Source organism: Artemia sp. Qi Xiang Cuo, chromosome 19 (genome assembly GCF_049724085.1).
Source record: "Artemia sp. Qi Xiang Cuo chromosome 19, ASM4972408v1, whole genome shotgun sequence".
In the NCBI taxonomy this organism is placed as follows: Eukaryota; Metazoa; Arthropoda; class Branchiopoda; order Anostraca; family Artemiidae; genus Artemia; species Artemia sp. Qi Xiang Cuo.
Genome location: NC_142812.1, coordinates 10,201,216 through 10,218,240, shown reverse-complemented (window position 1 = coordinate 10,218,240; position 17,025 = coordinate 10,201,216). Strand labels below are relative to the sequence as shown.

The 17,025-nt window shown below is 37.3% G+C and overlaps 1 protein-coding gene and 1 pseudogene across 1 annotated transcript in view; both read left to right on the top strand.

Moving 5' to 3' along the window:
* The first annotated feature begins 571 nt into the window (after positions 1-571).
* Positions 572-1,531, top strand: LOC148940484 (uncharacterized; annotated as a pseudogene).
* A 10,032-nt stretch (positions 1,532-11,563) lies between these two features.
* LOC148940483 (uncharacterized) overlaps positions 11,564-17,025 on the top strand; it is a 176,689-nt gene continuing 171,227 nt past the window's right edge. The window contains exon 1 of the mRNA XM_089104995.1: positions 11,564-11,606. Coding sequence (XP_088961121.1) covers positions 11,564-11,606 — 43 coding nt within the window. The remainder of the gene's footprint in view (positions 11,607-17,025) is intronic.

The window sequence follows — 17,025 nt, the reverse complement described above, 5'->3', positions numbered from 1 at the left end:
CTTACTATGAGGGTGAATTCGGATATGACGAACGATTATGCGAATGCAAAAAGACTGTGATAATTTGACGGATATTGCGAAAGCAATATGGCTCTGTGCTAAGGACGGGAAAGAGCTTCCGACTTTCGTTATTCTCGAACCGGAGTCTGTTCCCACCTGTGGTAACGAAATTGCAGTCTGTATTACTACCAAAGTGAACGACATGACGAGAAAAATGGACAGTGAGCTGAAACAGTTTTCCCGTAAGTTAGATACTCTGAACAATGGTTTGAAAGTTATTGCTGATTCCAAGATTCAGCCTAAGGCCTCCTCGTCAGCACCTAAATCGCCAAACGTGGAAAAACCGGTGATCTCAGTTGTCTTGAAGAATATGCCTCCTGAGTTAGACGATCCAGGAAAGTATTAGGACTTTATAATATGCTTGGCACCGGGTGATACAACATTAGCGGATGCAGTGGTCAGGTGGAGAAATAAGGAATGGCAACTTTCATTCCAGGAATAAACATACATGTCAGTCATTCCAATGCCCTGAGATAAAAAAGCAAATCGGAAAACAAAAACGCTCCGAGGAATGCACAGAGTACTAGGATTTGTGTCTTGGAAAATGAATGGAGGTGTGTCTCACAGAATCCTTGTAATTGAAAAACTATGTTGGTGTAACGATATTCTGTGCATCCAAGAACATTTACTGACAATTGATAGCCTCAGCCTACTCATGTTTTCGGAAAATCATACATTTTATTTTGTACCAGCCAAGTCTCGTCAACGCGGGAGGCCCTCTAGTGGACTAGCAATCGTATGTAGTTCTACTGTCGATTCCGAGATTCTTCATGCAGCAGAAAACTTTATGGATACAAGGGTTGGGAACCTGGTGATTGTCAATGTCTACCTTCCTACAAACTACAGCGACGAAGAATCAGATAACCGATTCTCGAAAGCAGTACGAGCTCTTGTAAAGTGCCTCAAGACTAATATGTTGTTCAAACTGGAATGCCATATAATCGGAGGCTACAACTGTAATCTAGTCGACGACTCGTCTCCACGATCCCAGCTGATCCTAAGTGCACTTCAAAGTCGGTATCGTGTCCTCCCAAAAGACAAAGATTTCACATTTCTACATACTAGCTGTTCAGTCTCAAATATAGACCATGTGGCAAGCACACCAAACGTGAGTGACACAGTGAGTGTACTACCCAATAGAAGCATGTGTTAATGTGTGTATCCCAAAGGTCAAAAGTACTTCAAAGTGGTATGAAATAAAAGATTGGTCAAAGGCCGACTTCCCGCTTTATCGTACAGTACTGGACACGACGCTTCAGAAGATCAGCGTGCCATTTAGTCTACTACAAGCAAACATGCATAGGAATATCCAGGAAAATAAAACACAGGTTAATGCCTACTGTGCTGAAATCACCCACGCACTATTGACCACAGAAAAGGCTGCTATTCCTATAAGGAAAATTCGTAAAGGTACTGGACTCTCGGGGTTCTCAAAGAATCAAGAGCTAGTGAAAGCATGTCAAGATGCTAAGTTCTGGTTCTCAGTGTGGAGGCAAAGTGGCCGTCCTATATTCGGTGCGTTGAATTGTCTTCGTGTACACACAAAACGTAAGTTTGAGAAAGCTCTCAAGCAGCACCGCAAGAATGTGAAAAATGACTATACAAAGAGAGTAATTAATGATCCAAGTCGTTTATGGAAAGACCGCATGAAAGATCGCCCAAACACGCCTAAGTCCATGCCTAATGATTCAAATGACTGGCAAGCTTACTTTACGAACGAATTTAGTGCCCCGAATTCCAGTGTAGCTAGACCGTATATTGAACAACTTGAATCTGTGCTATCAAAATCGAGTTTTCCGGACTTTACCGTATCTGTTTTGGATGTAACTGTAAATGCCTATAGACTGAAAAAGAAAAAAATCACGTCGAGTTGACGGTTTGTGTGCACTTCACCTTCTGAATGGTACTCGTCTTTTGTATGAAATGCTAACATTGTTTTACCAGATAATATTCGAAGTCGATTTGATATCCGATGTTTTCTGTACAGGAGAACTTACGCCCGTCCTGAAAAAAGGGAAGTCAGCTAACTTATGCTCCTCGTATCACCCAATTACTGCATCACCAGTTTTATGCAAGCTTCTAGAAATGCTTATATTGTCAAATTTTAGACACTGTTGCCAAATGCCAAACCACCAGTTTGGTTTTATGGTGGGGCTCGGTTGCGCTGATGCTCTGTTCACCCTTGTTGCTATTTTGTCTGATTCTGAGGCAACGGGTGATCCACTAGTTATTGGCTCTCATGATGTGAGCCGGGCTTTTGACTCTTCAGTGAACACGCAAGTCCGTCTAGAAGCATATAAGCAAGGGCTAAATTTGTGCATTGTCGGAGTATTACATTATATGTACAATAACCTTAGAGCGCAAATCAAAATACCCTCAAATCTGGTTGAATCCGTTGTTGCACCAGTCCGTAAAGGAGTCAGGCAAGGTTCAGTTTTGTCTCCGAGTTTGTACAACAATGGTGTTCTGCCGGCACAAGCCCAAATAGCTACTTCACGTGTTTCAAAGGGGACAGATGTTTCATTGATGACGTGTGCTGACGACTTGCTTAATTTGAACAGGTCTGCTGATCGACTATCGAAGTGATGTTCTCATTTTTCAAAGTTTGCGATACTGTGATAATGAACGTCTATCTACCTATTAATAATAGATCTAGCCTCTCAGACAGCAAGTTCATGGCTGCGTGTACTCAGCTAAGCCGTTTCGTAAAGGCTCAAATTTCTGTGAATACGAAAGTTCTATTAATAGGGGACTTCAACTGTGACCCACTTAATACCGAATCTGAAAGGACTCAAATCGTTATAGGTTCCCTTTCTAATCAGTTAATTGTCGTTGATAAGGATAAAGCTTATACATTTATCAGTGTTGCCAACACCGTCTCAAATGTTGACCACGTGTTAACGAACTTCCCAGTGAGTGACGAAGTAAAAGTTGCAGCTGATGATTCATATTTTGACCACTTGCCTTTGTCATTGTCAATAACACTGAACTGTCTAAAGTTGTCGGGTCCGTTTAAACCCCAATGGAGAGTATACAGTGACTGGAAACAAGTGTCGAATGATCTCTTTGCGGCTACTTGTGGCGATATCCTAAGTAAAATAAAAGTTCCCTTCCATCTCTTGCATATAAATGCAAACTCGTATTGCAGTGAAAGTGAAATACGTCTGCAGATAAACATGTACTTTGAAGAAATATCACATGCTCTGAGTGTGGCAAAGAGTGTAGCAGTTTCTGTGAAGCGTATCCGTAATAGATCGCTGGGGAAAGGGTGGTCTAGAAATCCAGAGCTAGCGGGGGCTTGTGCGTCGGCGAAGCTGTGGCTAAAAGTTTGGCATGATAGTGGGAAGCCATGGAGTGGAATAGTGAGCGAGATTTGAATCCATGCTAAACGAAAGTTCAATAAAGCGTTAGATGCCCACCGTGCAACCCTCAAAGAAAATATGTGCTAAAGCTCAGTAAGAATCCGAACCTTATTTGGTCGCTTCGGTCTAAGCCAGAAGAAGCTAAGTCTACGTCTTATATTTCTGCTAATCAGTGGAGTGATTACTTTGATTCCGAGTTCAAAGCACCTGATCCAGTTCTGCAGTCTAATTACGATAATCAGCTTGGTTCTAGGCTTACCGATACTTTCGACGATTTCTCAGTGTCACCAGTCTTAATTTGCCATGCCGTTAAAAAGCTGAAAAAGGTATACTCGAAAGGCTGCGATAGTATTTGTGCTCTACATCTTTCTTTGGGAGGTTATGTTCTTTACCATCTCATTACCCTTCTGTTTCAGATGGTTTTGAAACAAGGTATAGTCCCGAGTTGCTTTAATGTGGATATGGTTATCCCGATGTTAAACAATGGGAAGCCAGCCAAACAGCCAATATCTTCAGTATTTTGCAAACTATTCAAGATTTTTGTATTTGATGAGATTTATGATGAGTGTGAGGTGCCTCCACACCAGTTGGGTTTTTGAAAAGTTCTCAGGTGCACCCATTTACTTTATCTTCTTGCGAACATATTACTTGATGCTCATCTCTCCCGAGAAACTTTGATCTTAGATCAGTATGATGTCAAAAGAGCTTTTGACTCTGGGATTCATGCCCAGATTATGGTAGAGCTGTGTAAGCGAGGCGTGCGTTCTTCTTTTGTAAGGTCACTACGTGATATGTGTAGGAACATCAAGCTTCGTGTTCGTTTGCAAGATGGTATGCTTAGTGGGGAGATTTCCGTACACAAGGGAATTAAGCAAGGGGCTATAACGTCTCCTACTTTGTACAATAACAGTGTTAATGGAGCACAACAGGTTATCTCTCCGAGTTATATTTTCAAGCATATTGACTTGTCACTTCTTGGTTTTGCAGATGATCTCTTAAATCTGTCTCGGTTTATTAGAAAATAATTTCTCGCGTCTTGAAAAAAGTTATGCGGATATTGTTTTGCAGTTTAATTTAGAAAAGTCTGCTGTTTTGTTTTTTAATTGCCCTGAAGATAATGCTACAATCAGGCTTGGTGGAATCACCGTAACACCGTCTAGTCGCATTACGTACTTTGGCCTGCCGATTGGTCGTAATCTTCGAGAAACCCAGTTTTGCTTATTGAACACTTTTCTAAAAAAGTGCGCATTGCCTATGCGGGTGTTGTCACTAGCCGTCGCAACTCAAGCCGTAAATATCTGGCTCGTCTTTATAATGCAGTAGCTTTGCCTCATGTCTTGTACGTGTCTATTTTTTGGAAGCTCCTGAGTGCACTAAACAAGAAAGACATAAGGTCAGTATTTTTTAAGTATGCCCGATATCTGCTTCAAGTGCCGCCTTTTGTTGAAAACCGCCATATTGTTGCAAAATATGGAATTGCTGAGCCTCTGAATGCTGTGGAGGAGGTAATTCAGAATTACGTAAGAAAAATAGAGCTGATTGACCACGAGTGGGTCCACCTTTTCAAATAGTTATGCTATTATGTAGTTCTTTCTGTGTGTATTTGTTTTTCTTGTCAGTTTTGCTATTTCTTTCTTTTCTTGTCAGTGCTCTGTCTTTTTCTGCTGATTGTAAAACGGGTTAATAATAAAATTCATTCATTCATTCATTCACAATAGTTAATTGCATACTTTACAGCCATTGCTTCAAAGGCTATGGATTGGGGGGGGGCTTTACATCCCCAGAGGCATAGTTATTAGATCTTTTAACTATGCTTAACAAAATTGCTGTCTCAAAATTTAGATTGGGTATCTTTGGGAAAAAAGGGCGTAAGAGGGGGGCTGGTTGTCCTCTAGTCACTTTCAACTCTTAAAAATGGAACTAGAAATTTCCAATCGAATGAGTTCCTTCCGAAATTTTTACAAAAAGCCCTTCCATACACGATGTTCCTTCGTAGAAATAATAACAGTAATAATCATAATAAACAAATAATACATTGAGTCCCATTCACTTTTTACTTAGACAGCACTATTGCACTGCCTATGATTTAATTTCTGATCATTTTTCAAATTGCGTCTAGACCTAATCCAGATATAATTTTGCCTACCGGCCCCATAAGCCAAATATTTCTTGCTAGTAAATTTTATATATCTATAATTGTAAATTGATCGACAGTGTCCCGCGTTTTTGGTTTTTCTGATTAAGAATGATAATTTTGATTTTAATAAAATTTTGGACAAAATTTGAATATTTCGTCAAAATCTTCGATGAACAGTAGTTTTGCTGTACAGGTTCTTAATAATATTTTTACTACAAAAATTGAGGGTGGGCGGAGAGGTTCATTATTGTTCGTATGGATGGATATTTTCCGTGACTTTTGATCTACTGCGCGGCTAAATCCCTCGTGACTTAACAATAGGGCTCTCTGATGTTTAAAAACATATGTTCGATACATTGAAACATTGTTTATTAAAAGAAAAATCAAATACTGTTTTTTAATATCGCTAAAAATAAAAGCTCCTGATAGCATTTGCCTAAACTCCTTAAATATGGCTCTCTTAAATGGGTATCAGGGTTACTGCTGTACCTTCAGCACTAATTTTTAACATTCAAGTTTAATATTTGTTAAAATAAATGCCTCGACAATGATAATCATCCCTGAAAAAAGAACTCCTTCAATTATTTATCATGAGGGAGACTTGAAGCATCAAAATATAATTAAAGGATCATTATTTCCTCGGATTTCAAGGTGGGTCCCTCGAACCAACCTTTTTATAGGGATGTTCCCCATAGATATATTAGGGGGAGGCAATCCCCCCTGGGGAATAAGAACACATTAAATGATGTATATAAATAGGAGAAAAGAATTATTACCATTTAAATCTTAATGAAAAGAATGCTCCTTGTAGCACTTACCACCCCCTCCCTTTACCTGAAGATTGTCCTGGTGTTGCTTACGACGCCTTCTCCACTTTTCCACTTTTGTTCCAGTAGTAATCAGAATGTTATCTTTCACCCCCCTCCGTGTTATCCTCCTTCCCCATATCTTCTTATACGAACACATTAAGGCTCACCGGGTGATGGAAATTTGGGTACGCTGAAAATAGAAGCCCCCCCGCTCCTAAACGAAAGTCTACTGATCCTCCTCCATGACGATTAATGCAAAATTATACACCTCTGTACATGGGCGTACGGAATGGGGGAGGGGTATTGGGGGCACATTCCCCCAATGCCGAAATACAAAATAGAAAATACAAAGTACGCTGAAAATAGAAGCCCCCCCCTAAACGAAAGTCTACTGATCCTCCTTCATGACGATTTATGCAAAATTATACACCTCTGTACATGGGCGTACGGAATGGGGGAGGGGTATTGGGGGGCACACAACCCCCCCCCCCCAACTTCAAATTTACACTAGATATGGGTGAAAAAGCAGATGGTTGAAAAAGCAGTTGAAAAAAGGTAGATGTTGATAAAATGTAGATGGTTGAAAAAGCTGGAAATAAACAGCTGAAATGACAGAATAAAAGTCAAACAAGAAGCAATTATCCATAATGTCTTGGAAGGATTTATCTCTAATCCAAGAAGACTGATTAATACTGAAGCTTATTGATCATTAATGATTTTTGGTTTATTACTTATTAATAAAGATTTCATAGATATGATAAAACTTGCTGGCAATGTAAGGTTTTGTGAACTGCCAATAGTCGCATAATTTCAGCCCCCCGCCCTTCACCACAGAATCTGCAGCCCCCCCCCCCACTTAGAGAAGAAACTACGTACGCCCATCCCTCTGTACGTAATTTTATCAAGCCGCGAATGAAAAAACTTTTGTTTTTTTTTATAAAAAAGATTAAAATTAAATTAGTTTCGGTTAAGTCAAGCTTAGAATAAATGTCTAATTTAACCGTTTTCTTTGTATGGACTACGTGGATCTTTAGAATCGACTGCTTCACCACGCGGTATTACTACCTCTGAAACTGGAAAGCTCAATAGTTTCTGATTATTTTAAATCAATTAGTTATCACAGAATTTTCACTCTTTGGCTTTAAAGCACCCACTGGGCCAACATTGTCGTTCCGCTCCTCAGAATTGAAGAAATTACCACTCTATTACGGCACAATATTTTGTTGTTTCTTATACAGGTAAGTAGAACTTTCAATTTTCTTTCTAATGAACATTATTAAGGGAGAATATGGGATGGGGGAGAATTATCTGTTGGGAATTTTCCGCGGTTGGAGGAATTTTTCGAGGGGAATTTTTCACGGTTGGGCATTTCCCGGGGGGTAACTTCTGGGGGGATTTTCTACAGATTGAATTTTTGGGGGGATTTTTTGGAGGAGGCTTTTCTGCAGGAAGGGGACAATTCTCCGGAGGGGAATTCTTTGCAATGTTTCTCCTCTTCTTCGAAAATCAAGCAAATATTCTCAGGCTCTTTGCTTTTGATGGGTAAAATTAAAGTTTCGTTAAACGAACTGTTTGACTGTCAATTAAGCTAGAAGTTGGAAAATATTTTCTCCTAGATAACCGAATAACAACAAAATTGTGAGTTGTTTGATTCGGCTAATTATTGTTTATTAGCATGCTTGAACTTGGACTGTTGAGAACACGCAATGACGTATGCCAAAGCTAGTAAAAATTACATAGCTAATTAATTAATGTTTCTAAGATCAATAACGTACCTAAAATGGGACATGTCTAAAATTTCTAATCCAGAGTAGCGTAAAACTTATGCCCGAACAGTGGTGTCTATTGAGAAAATTTAGAAGTGGAGGGGGGGGGGTTTCTTTTGAAATTAAGAGGGGTGGGAGCAATTTACTTTTTTTATTTTTTTTTCAATGAAATTACTACAAAAAGATGGTTTTCAGTGAAAATACCAAAAAAAGGTGTTTTAAAAGTCTAGGAATTTGGGAGGGGCAAATGAAATCCAGTGGCGGTAATTAGCTCTTTGAAATTGACTCTTCTGTACCCAATACCAAGCCAAACTAAAGTCACAGTTTTATAAGACTGAACATGCCTAATTAAAAATTGTTATCATACGAGTATATTAATCTTAAACTTAAAAGGAAGAAAATGAAATTTTAGTCCTTATGTCAGGACTAGGAAGATTCAATGGGATCATTTAAAAATATTTCTTCAGAAAATAAATATGGTAATCTTTATAATAAAAAGTTTCTAAGGTTATAAAGTTACTCGCAATGAGTAATTTCATATGTTAGGCTCTGTTCAACATTAGTCATTGTCTGAGCATCCTATCAAAATTATTAACTAATCATTTTCAATTTTATTATTAGCAGTTAAAAATTATTAGCAAATAGTACCGTCTCCTTGAGCTAACAAAGAATTATTAGCTAACAATGTTAAGAAATTTCTGTTACACGTCAAATGGTTGTTGACATAGTTTTTTGATTGTTTTAATTAGGATTATCTTGGTGGAAGTGAATAAGAACTTGAGAGCCATGGCTAAATAGAGCAAAGCCAATACAGACGGTCTTTGTGAGAGGCAAAGATAGTATAACTTTTTCAGAATTGTATAAAAATGATTCATTTCACTTGTTGATAGATAGTCTATCATCCATCCTAGGGCAGAACTACGATAGGCAGGCATAGAGTAAGGGTAATACAACAGGGTGGCTAGTTTCTATGCAGTAAGTAATGACAGAGAATCCAAAATGTTTACTATTTTGTTCGGAACCGAACTAGCAGAGTGGTTAGCGCGTAAGACTAGCAAGCCTGTGACTGTAAGGGCATGGGTTTGAGTCCAAATATCGCTGGTTTTTTGGTTTGGAACTGAGGTCAGTGGCTACACAGCTGTCGACTGAAGGGCTCGGAAACGGAAATGAGCACGGCCAGTTGGGACTGTAAAATTTAGTGACTCATACTTTATCTTTTTACCTCAGTTCGTTCGTTGGTTTCCAGCAAATATTTTCAGAAATAGGTAGTATAGTGGGTTATGCTGATTTTTTTTTCAAGTCCTTTTTGGGTTTTATTTACTGTTTTAATGTTTTAATTTCTTAATTATTCAGAAATCTATCCATGGAGCTTGAATACTCTTTTTTAATTTACTAAATCCTTAAATTAAAGGATAGTCTGTATTTTTAGTGACGAAAAAATATTTTGCATTGTGGACATTGTTATTCTACTTTATACTTTAGAAGTTTGTTATTCCTTTATAACACTTCAATAACTGAAATTAGTAAGGTCAAACTTAAGCCCATTGAAAGCTAGTTAAATCATCTGGAACACACTCCCAGAGCCTGCACGAAATTGCCACTTGTTTGGTATCTTCAAAAAGAATGTTAGAAAGTTTCTAGCTAATAATTAAGTTTTTTTTTTCCGGTTTCCCTTGGATTTGATGTCTATGAATTGGGTTAAGTGTTTTCTTTTTTTTTCTTTTTTTTTAGCTGGTGAATTATTGCACTATTATCTTGCCTAGGTTTTGTTTTTGGGGAGTTTTGAGGGGGGGGGGTGAAATTATTTGTATTTTGTTTGTATTTATTTATTTAGTATATTAGTAGATTTAGTTTATTGCATTTTCCTCCTGTGATCCCTCCTGGCCATGAAGTCTTACGGGAGAGGCTACATTGAAGTTGATTTTGTTATGTGAGTTTATTGTTGTTGACCTATGTTATGTTTCAGAAATAAATCTTTTCTTATAGTGAAGTGCTTCTGAGTGAGATTTCTTACTAAGCATAAGTTACGGCTGCTTTTTAACGAAGATCTCCCCCCCCCCCTAATGACCCTCGTTTTACCGAAAAACACCCTGAAGTTTCGACCGCAAAATGTGTATTTTTTTCAATTTATATGACCTTTTTCGTGAAATGAATGTAGGAAGTAAGTGCACAATCCTAAATCAAACATTATTTTGAGTTTTACCCCCCTCGTTTCTCTAGGGCTAAATTTCCGGTGATGCACATGCTTATAGTATACTTTCTACCCACCTTACATATTTAGTAAAATGCCACTTGCACAGCAGTTTTCACTGTGGGGATTAAAGAGGGTTAAATTTGTAATTCCTGTTCATTTTGAGGTTAAATCTACCCTTGAAACTGACATTAAAACCCTATTTCCACTTAAACGCTTCTGTTATTTGAAGATGAAAAACTAATTTCGTGATTTTGCTTGGTGTTTACCAGTTAGAATTTTACAGTACCGATTACATTGAAAAAAAAGTTATTCCCCTTGAACTTATCATAGGTCTCTGCATTTTTGAAAACCGCAATTATCACAAAATTTACTTTTGCTTATTTCAAAAGTATGAATATTTGAGGAATTACCACATTTTTCCGCGTGTTACCGTGTTTGACCCTGAAGTAAATAATAAGCAAGATTAACGTTTATATAACTTTTAAATAAGCTTTAAATAAGCTTTATTTAGCATTAAATAAGATTAACGTTTAAATAAGCAAAGTTTACGTTTTTTGTTTGTAAAATTCAACACCAACAATCCATTAATTCCCTAAGAAAACTGTATCTTCACATGAAAAATCTACCTTCTTAAGGTACTTCGTATTGTATCTCTTTTATTTTCAACATAATAAGTGAAATTGGGCATTTTTTCAAGACCAAATTATTTTTGTATCTTTTTCTTAGCTTTTTTTTATGAGTTTTTACCCACCTTTCCTTTTTAAATTCAACCTCACTACTATCAAAAACTGCAAAACAGCACATGGTGGTCTTTTTCATTAAAACTTGGAATTTTTTTCTTTATTCTGAATTTTCCAAATTTTATAGGATAAATCAAGTTGTGCAAGGTTCCACTTAACCAATCAAAACTATTAGATTTCATTACCACTGTCCTTAGTACTTTGAAGACTAACATATCATATTACACTTGAAGGGGAACCACACAATCGGTCTTATACGATCATATCAAGTATCACATTTCAGCTCGATTCAATAGTTTCTTCCTCAATTCTTTTAAAACTAGACCAGAATCAAAGGGGAATTGTGTGAGGTTTCCTTAACTAATTATCCTCTTGAGAGGGGATATCACGGAATTTCACCTAGCTCCAGGTGTATGCGTCTAAATAGATGATATTCAGTATGTCGCGGAAACAAAAACATAGTTTGTCCTAGAAACTTGAGGAATTAGTAAGGACATGGACTTAGTTCAATGGCTTTTTCTAGTTAACCGTGTCTTAGGTAAATTTTTAAACCGTATTTTAGTAATATACTCTTTGGTATACCGATAAAATTTTTCAGTAGGATGGTCAGTGAAGTACGAAGAAATTTGCTCGTTTTTAAATATGTTCCCTACAAGTTTTATGTATATTCCCTTCAACATTTTATATAAAGTAACAAAAATGTTCCTCATTCTGTTGAAGATTAATTAAAAAAATCTTTTTCAACAAAATAAGTTTTTTTTTTTAAAGTAAAGAACTCCATTAAACCAAAATTAATAAAAATAGAATCAAATTATCTACCAAGAATACAACTACCACAAATCAGTATCAATAAATAACAGAAACCCGACACAAGCAGAAAATAAAATAAAGAAGAGAACTCGAAACGAGTAGTAACGAGTAATATGAGTAGGGTTCGAAACCCCAAGCTTTCTAAAAGCCAGAATATAATTTGTACTTTACTGAAAAAAATTCAAATGAATTTACTGAAAAAATCTGCATTGTCAGTTTAATATACATATGCTGATATTTATTCCTTAAAATCTTAACTGATTTTTGATTTCTTAAAGTTAGAAAAGTGAAAATATTTAAAAGATTTTTTTTCAGTTCAGTACAAATTTTATTCTGGCTTTTAGAAAGTTTTTTTTTCAATTCAAAAGGCAAAAATTTTTATTTTAACTCAATCTTTTATTTGGAAGTAACCAAAATTACACACTGTATAAAAAAAAGAACATGACATTGTTATTTCCTGGTCTTTATTCATGATTATAAAAATGCATTTTTCTGCAGTAATGAAAGGTAAGAGATACAACTAGTATAACTAACTACTCACCGCAGCACAAAGCCGGTTGAGATAGCCAAAACTAAGCACACTCTTTCCCTTCTTGAATTTATCCGAGCCTTTAATCCCTTCCAAATTCTATTTTCCTTTACATTCTGGCATAAAAAATACTCTCATCGAATTTGGGAATATCCTGATTTTCGTTCGGAACCGTAAGAACCCTCAAACAAAAAATTTGAGATAACCTATCAGCTTATTGGTGGATACATTTGCTTTTAGAAAGCTTGGGGCTTAGAACCCTACTCATATTAATTTCTGCTCATTTTGAGTTTGACTCTTATTTATTTTAATTTCTGTTTGCATTGGGGTTCATTTATTTATTGATACTGATTTATGGTAGTTATATTCTTGGTAGATTATTTGATTCTATTTGTGTTCATTTTGGTTTAATGGAGTTCTTTTTTTTTTAAACGTATTTTATTGAAAAAGTTGTTTTTATTAATTTCTGTTTGTTTTATGTTAACATAGTCTTTTTCAGGGAGAAAGACTGAGCCTCTTCTAAAGTCAAACAATCTTTCCTTCCATAAAAACCTTAAATACCCCCTGGGCATAGCTTACAACCCTTGCCCCCAATCTCTGGAGATTGTTTCAACCCCAAAGGCCTTGTTGTATGATATTTAGACCACTTTGAATAGAATAGCCATTTCAAATTTTCTATTAGATGCAATTCGGGACAATAAGACGTGTGTGTGTGTGTGGGGGGGGGGTAGCTGCCATCCGATCACTTTGACTCTTAAAAAGAACACTAGAGCGTCTGATTACCAATCCAATGAGCCCCCTCCGAATTTTATATGACCACGATTTCTATAAAAACCTTATATGTCCCCAGACCATAACTTACAACCCTTACCCTGACGGATGGGGGTTTTGTTATCCTCAAAGACGTAATTTCCAGACTTTTCTGATACGTTGAACAAAATGGCTATCTCAAAATTTTAATTGGAAGTGTTTGGGGAAATTATGAGCGCAGGGGGGGGGGGTCATTTGCCCTTTGATAACTTTCTAATGATTAAAAAGACACTAGTCTTCTCATTTTCCAATCAAATGAGCCCCTTTTGAAACTTCTACGACAAAACTTTCTATAAAAAAACTTATATGCTTCAAGGGCATAACTTACGACCCTTGTCCTGAGGGCTATGGGGGGAGGGGAAGGGGAGAATTGTCATCCTCAAAGACATAATTTCCAGACCTTTCAACTACGTTGGAGAAAATGACCGTATCAAAAGGTTGATTGTTAATGTTTGGAGAAATGATGGGCATGGGGGGGGGATTCTCCCTCCGAATACTTTTGACTACTAAAAAGGACAATAGCCCTTTCAATTTCCAATCGAATGAACCCTTTTTGAAATTTTTACGACAATGCTTTCTATATTATATGCCCCCAGGGCATAACTTAAAACCTTAGCCCCAAGGGCTGTGGGGGGGGGAGGGATTCATCCTCAAAAACCTAATTTCCAGAACTTTCGACTACGTTCAACAAAATGGCCATCTCAAAATTTTTATTGGATGTGTTTGGGGAAATGGTAGGCGTGAGAGGGGGGTTAGAATGAGCCCTTTTTAAATTTTTTACAACATTGCTTTCTATAAACACCTCATATGCCCCTTGGGCATAACTTACAACCCCTGCCCGTAGGGCTGTTGGGGGTTGTGATCCTCAAAGACATAATTTCCAGAACTTTCAACTACGTTGAAAAACAATGGCTAGCTCAAAATTTTGATTTTATATGTTTGGGGAAATGGTGGGCGTGAGAGGGGGCTTGCTGCCCTCCAATAATTTTCAACTATTAAAAAGGGCACTAGCCGTTCAAATTCCAAATCGAATGAGCCCTTTTTGAAGTTTCTACTACAACTTTTTCTATAGTACTGCTGAGATGCCTTATTGGGAATTAGCATTAACACAGTGCATTTTGATTTAATCTTATGGCAACATTTAGTTTTTAAACATAAAGGCAATTGGGAGGGTGGGCGTGGTAGGGGGATTAGTTTCCTTCCAATCACTTTCGACTAATAAAATGGGCATCAGCCCTTTCTATTTTTCATCGAATGAGCCCTTTTCGAAGTTCCTACGACAACTCCGTCGATACAAAGTGCCCTGGTCTAAACAATAATAACAACAACAAAAAAATACATTATACACACATCAATCTTTATTATAAAAATTTCCAGCCTTCCAATCACTTTCGACTATTAAAAAGGGCACTAGGCCTTTCAATTTCCAATCGAATGAGCCCCTTTTGAGTTTCTACGACAAAACTTTCTATAAACACCTTATATGCACCCAGGGCATAAATTACAACCCTTATCCTAAGGGCTGTGAGGGTGGTTGTCATCCTCTAAGACCTAATTTCCAGAACTTTCAACTACGTTAAACAAAATGGCTATCTCAAAATTTTGATTGGATGTGTCTGGGAAATGGTGGGTTTGAGAGGAGCGTTATTCGCTCTCCAATCATTTTCAACTATTAAAAAGGCACTAGCCCTTTCAATTTCCAATCAAATGAGCCCTTTTGAAGTTTCTACGACAACGCTGTCAATATGAACCTTATAAGCCCCCAGGGCATAACTTACAACTCTTGCCCTGAGGGAAGGGGGGGAACTTGTCAAGCTCAAAGACCCAATTTACAAAACTTTCAACTACGTGGAACAAGATGGCTATCTAAAAAATTTGATTGGATGTGTTTGGGGAAAAGGTGGGCATGAAAGGGGTGTTAGCTGCCCTCCAATCAATTTCGACTATTAAAAAGGACACTAGACCTTTGAAATTCCAATCGAATGAGCCCTTTTTCAAGTTTTTATGACAAAGCTTTCAATAAGAACCTTATATGCCCCCAGGGCATAACTTATAACCCTTGCCCGGAAGACTATAGGGGGAGTTTCCTGTTCAAAGACATAATTTCCAGAGCTTTCAACTGCGTTTAACAAAATGGCTATCTCAAAATTTTGATTGGTTGGGTTTGGGGAAATGGTGGGCTTGAAAGTTTAACGCTCAGTTTCATTTATCTTTATTTAAATTAATTAAAAAACTTTTTCCAAAAAATAAGATTTTCAAAGAAAAGTAAAGAACTCCATTAAACAAAAATGAGCAAAAATAAAATCAAATAATCTACCAAGCTAGAAACTACCACAAATCAGCATCGATAGATAAATGAAACCCAAAACGAACAGAAATTGCAATAAATAACCGAGTCAAACTCAAAACGGGTAGAAATTAACATGAGTTGGGCGCAAAACCCCTACGCCTTTCCAAGGACAGAATATAATTTGCACTTTACTGAAAAAATATAAATGTTTTTACTTTTATAACTTTAATAAATCAAAAAATATTAACATTTTGATTACTAAATATCAGTATATGTATATTAGACTGACAATGCACATTCTTTTGTGCATTCTAAGTTATGCCCCCAGGGCATAACTTGCAACCCTTGCCCCGAGGGCTGTGGAGGAGTGTCCTCCTCAAAACATAATTTCTATCTGGAAATCAACTACGCTGAACAAAATTGCAATTTAAAAATTTTGATTGGATGTGCTTGGGGAAAAGGTGGGCCTGAAAGGTGGGCTAGTTGCCCTCAAATCGCTTTTGACTATCAAAAAGGGCACTAGACCTTTGAATTTCCAATCCAATGAGCCTTTTTTCAAGTTTCTACGACAAAAGTTTCAATAAAAAGTTATATACCCCCAGGGCATAACTTATAACCCTTGCCCTGAAAACAGTGAGGGGAGTGTCCTGCTCAAAGGTTTAATTTTCTGAACTTTAAACTGCATGGAACAAAAAGCCTATCTCAAAATTTTGATTGGATGCGTTGGGGATATGGTGGGCATGAAAGGGGTGTTCGTTGACTTCCAATCACTTTCGACTATTAAAAAGGGCACTAGCCATTTCAATTTCCAATCAAATGAGCCCTTTTTGGAGTTTCTCCGACAACGCCTTCTATAAAAACCTTATATACCCCCAGGGCATAACTTACAACCCTTGCCCTGAGGGCTGTGGGGGGGGGGGGCGGTGTTATTTTCAAAGACCTAGTGTCCAGAACTTTAAACTACGTTGAACAAAATGGCTATCTCAAAATTTTGATTACATGTGTTTGGGGCGTTCAAGGGGGGTTAGTTGCCCTCCAATCACTTTTGACTATTAAAAAGGGTACTAGCCCTTTAAATTTCCATTCAAATGAGCCTTTTTTTAAGTTTCTATGACAACGCTTTCTATAAAAACCATATATAACCCCAAGGCATAACTTACAACCCTTGCCCCGAGGGCTATGGGGGAGTGTCCTCCTCAAAAACATAATATATATCTGGAAATCAACTACGCTCAACAAAATGGCTATCTCTAAATTTTTATTGGATGTGTTTCAGGAAAAGATGGGCGTGGAAGGGGTGTTAGTTGCCTGCCACAATCACTTTCGACTATTAAAAAGGGCACAAGCCACTCTAATTTCCAATTGAATGAGCCCTTTTCGAAGTTTCTACGACAACTTCTTCGCTACGAAGTGCCCTGGTCTAAAGGAAAAAAAAAATAATACACTGTGCCAACATCGTTCTTATATGCCCCCAGGGCACAACTTAAAACTCTTTCCCTGACGGTTGTTGGGTTAGTG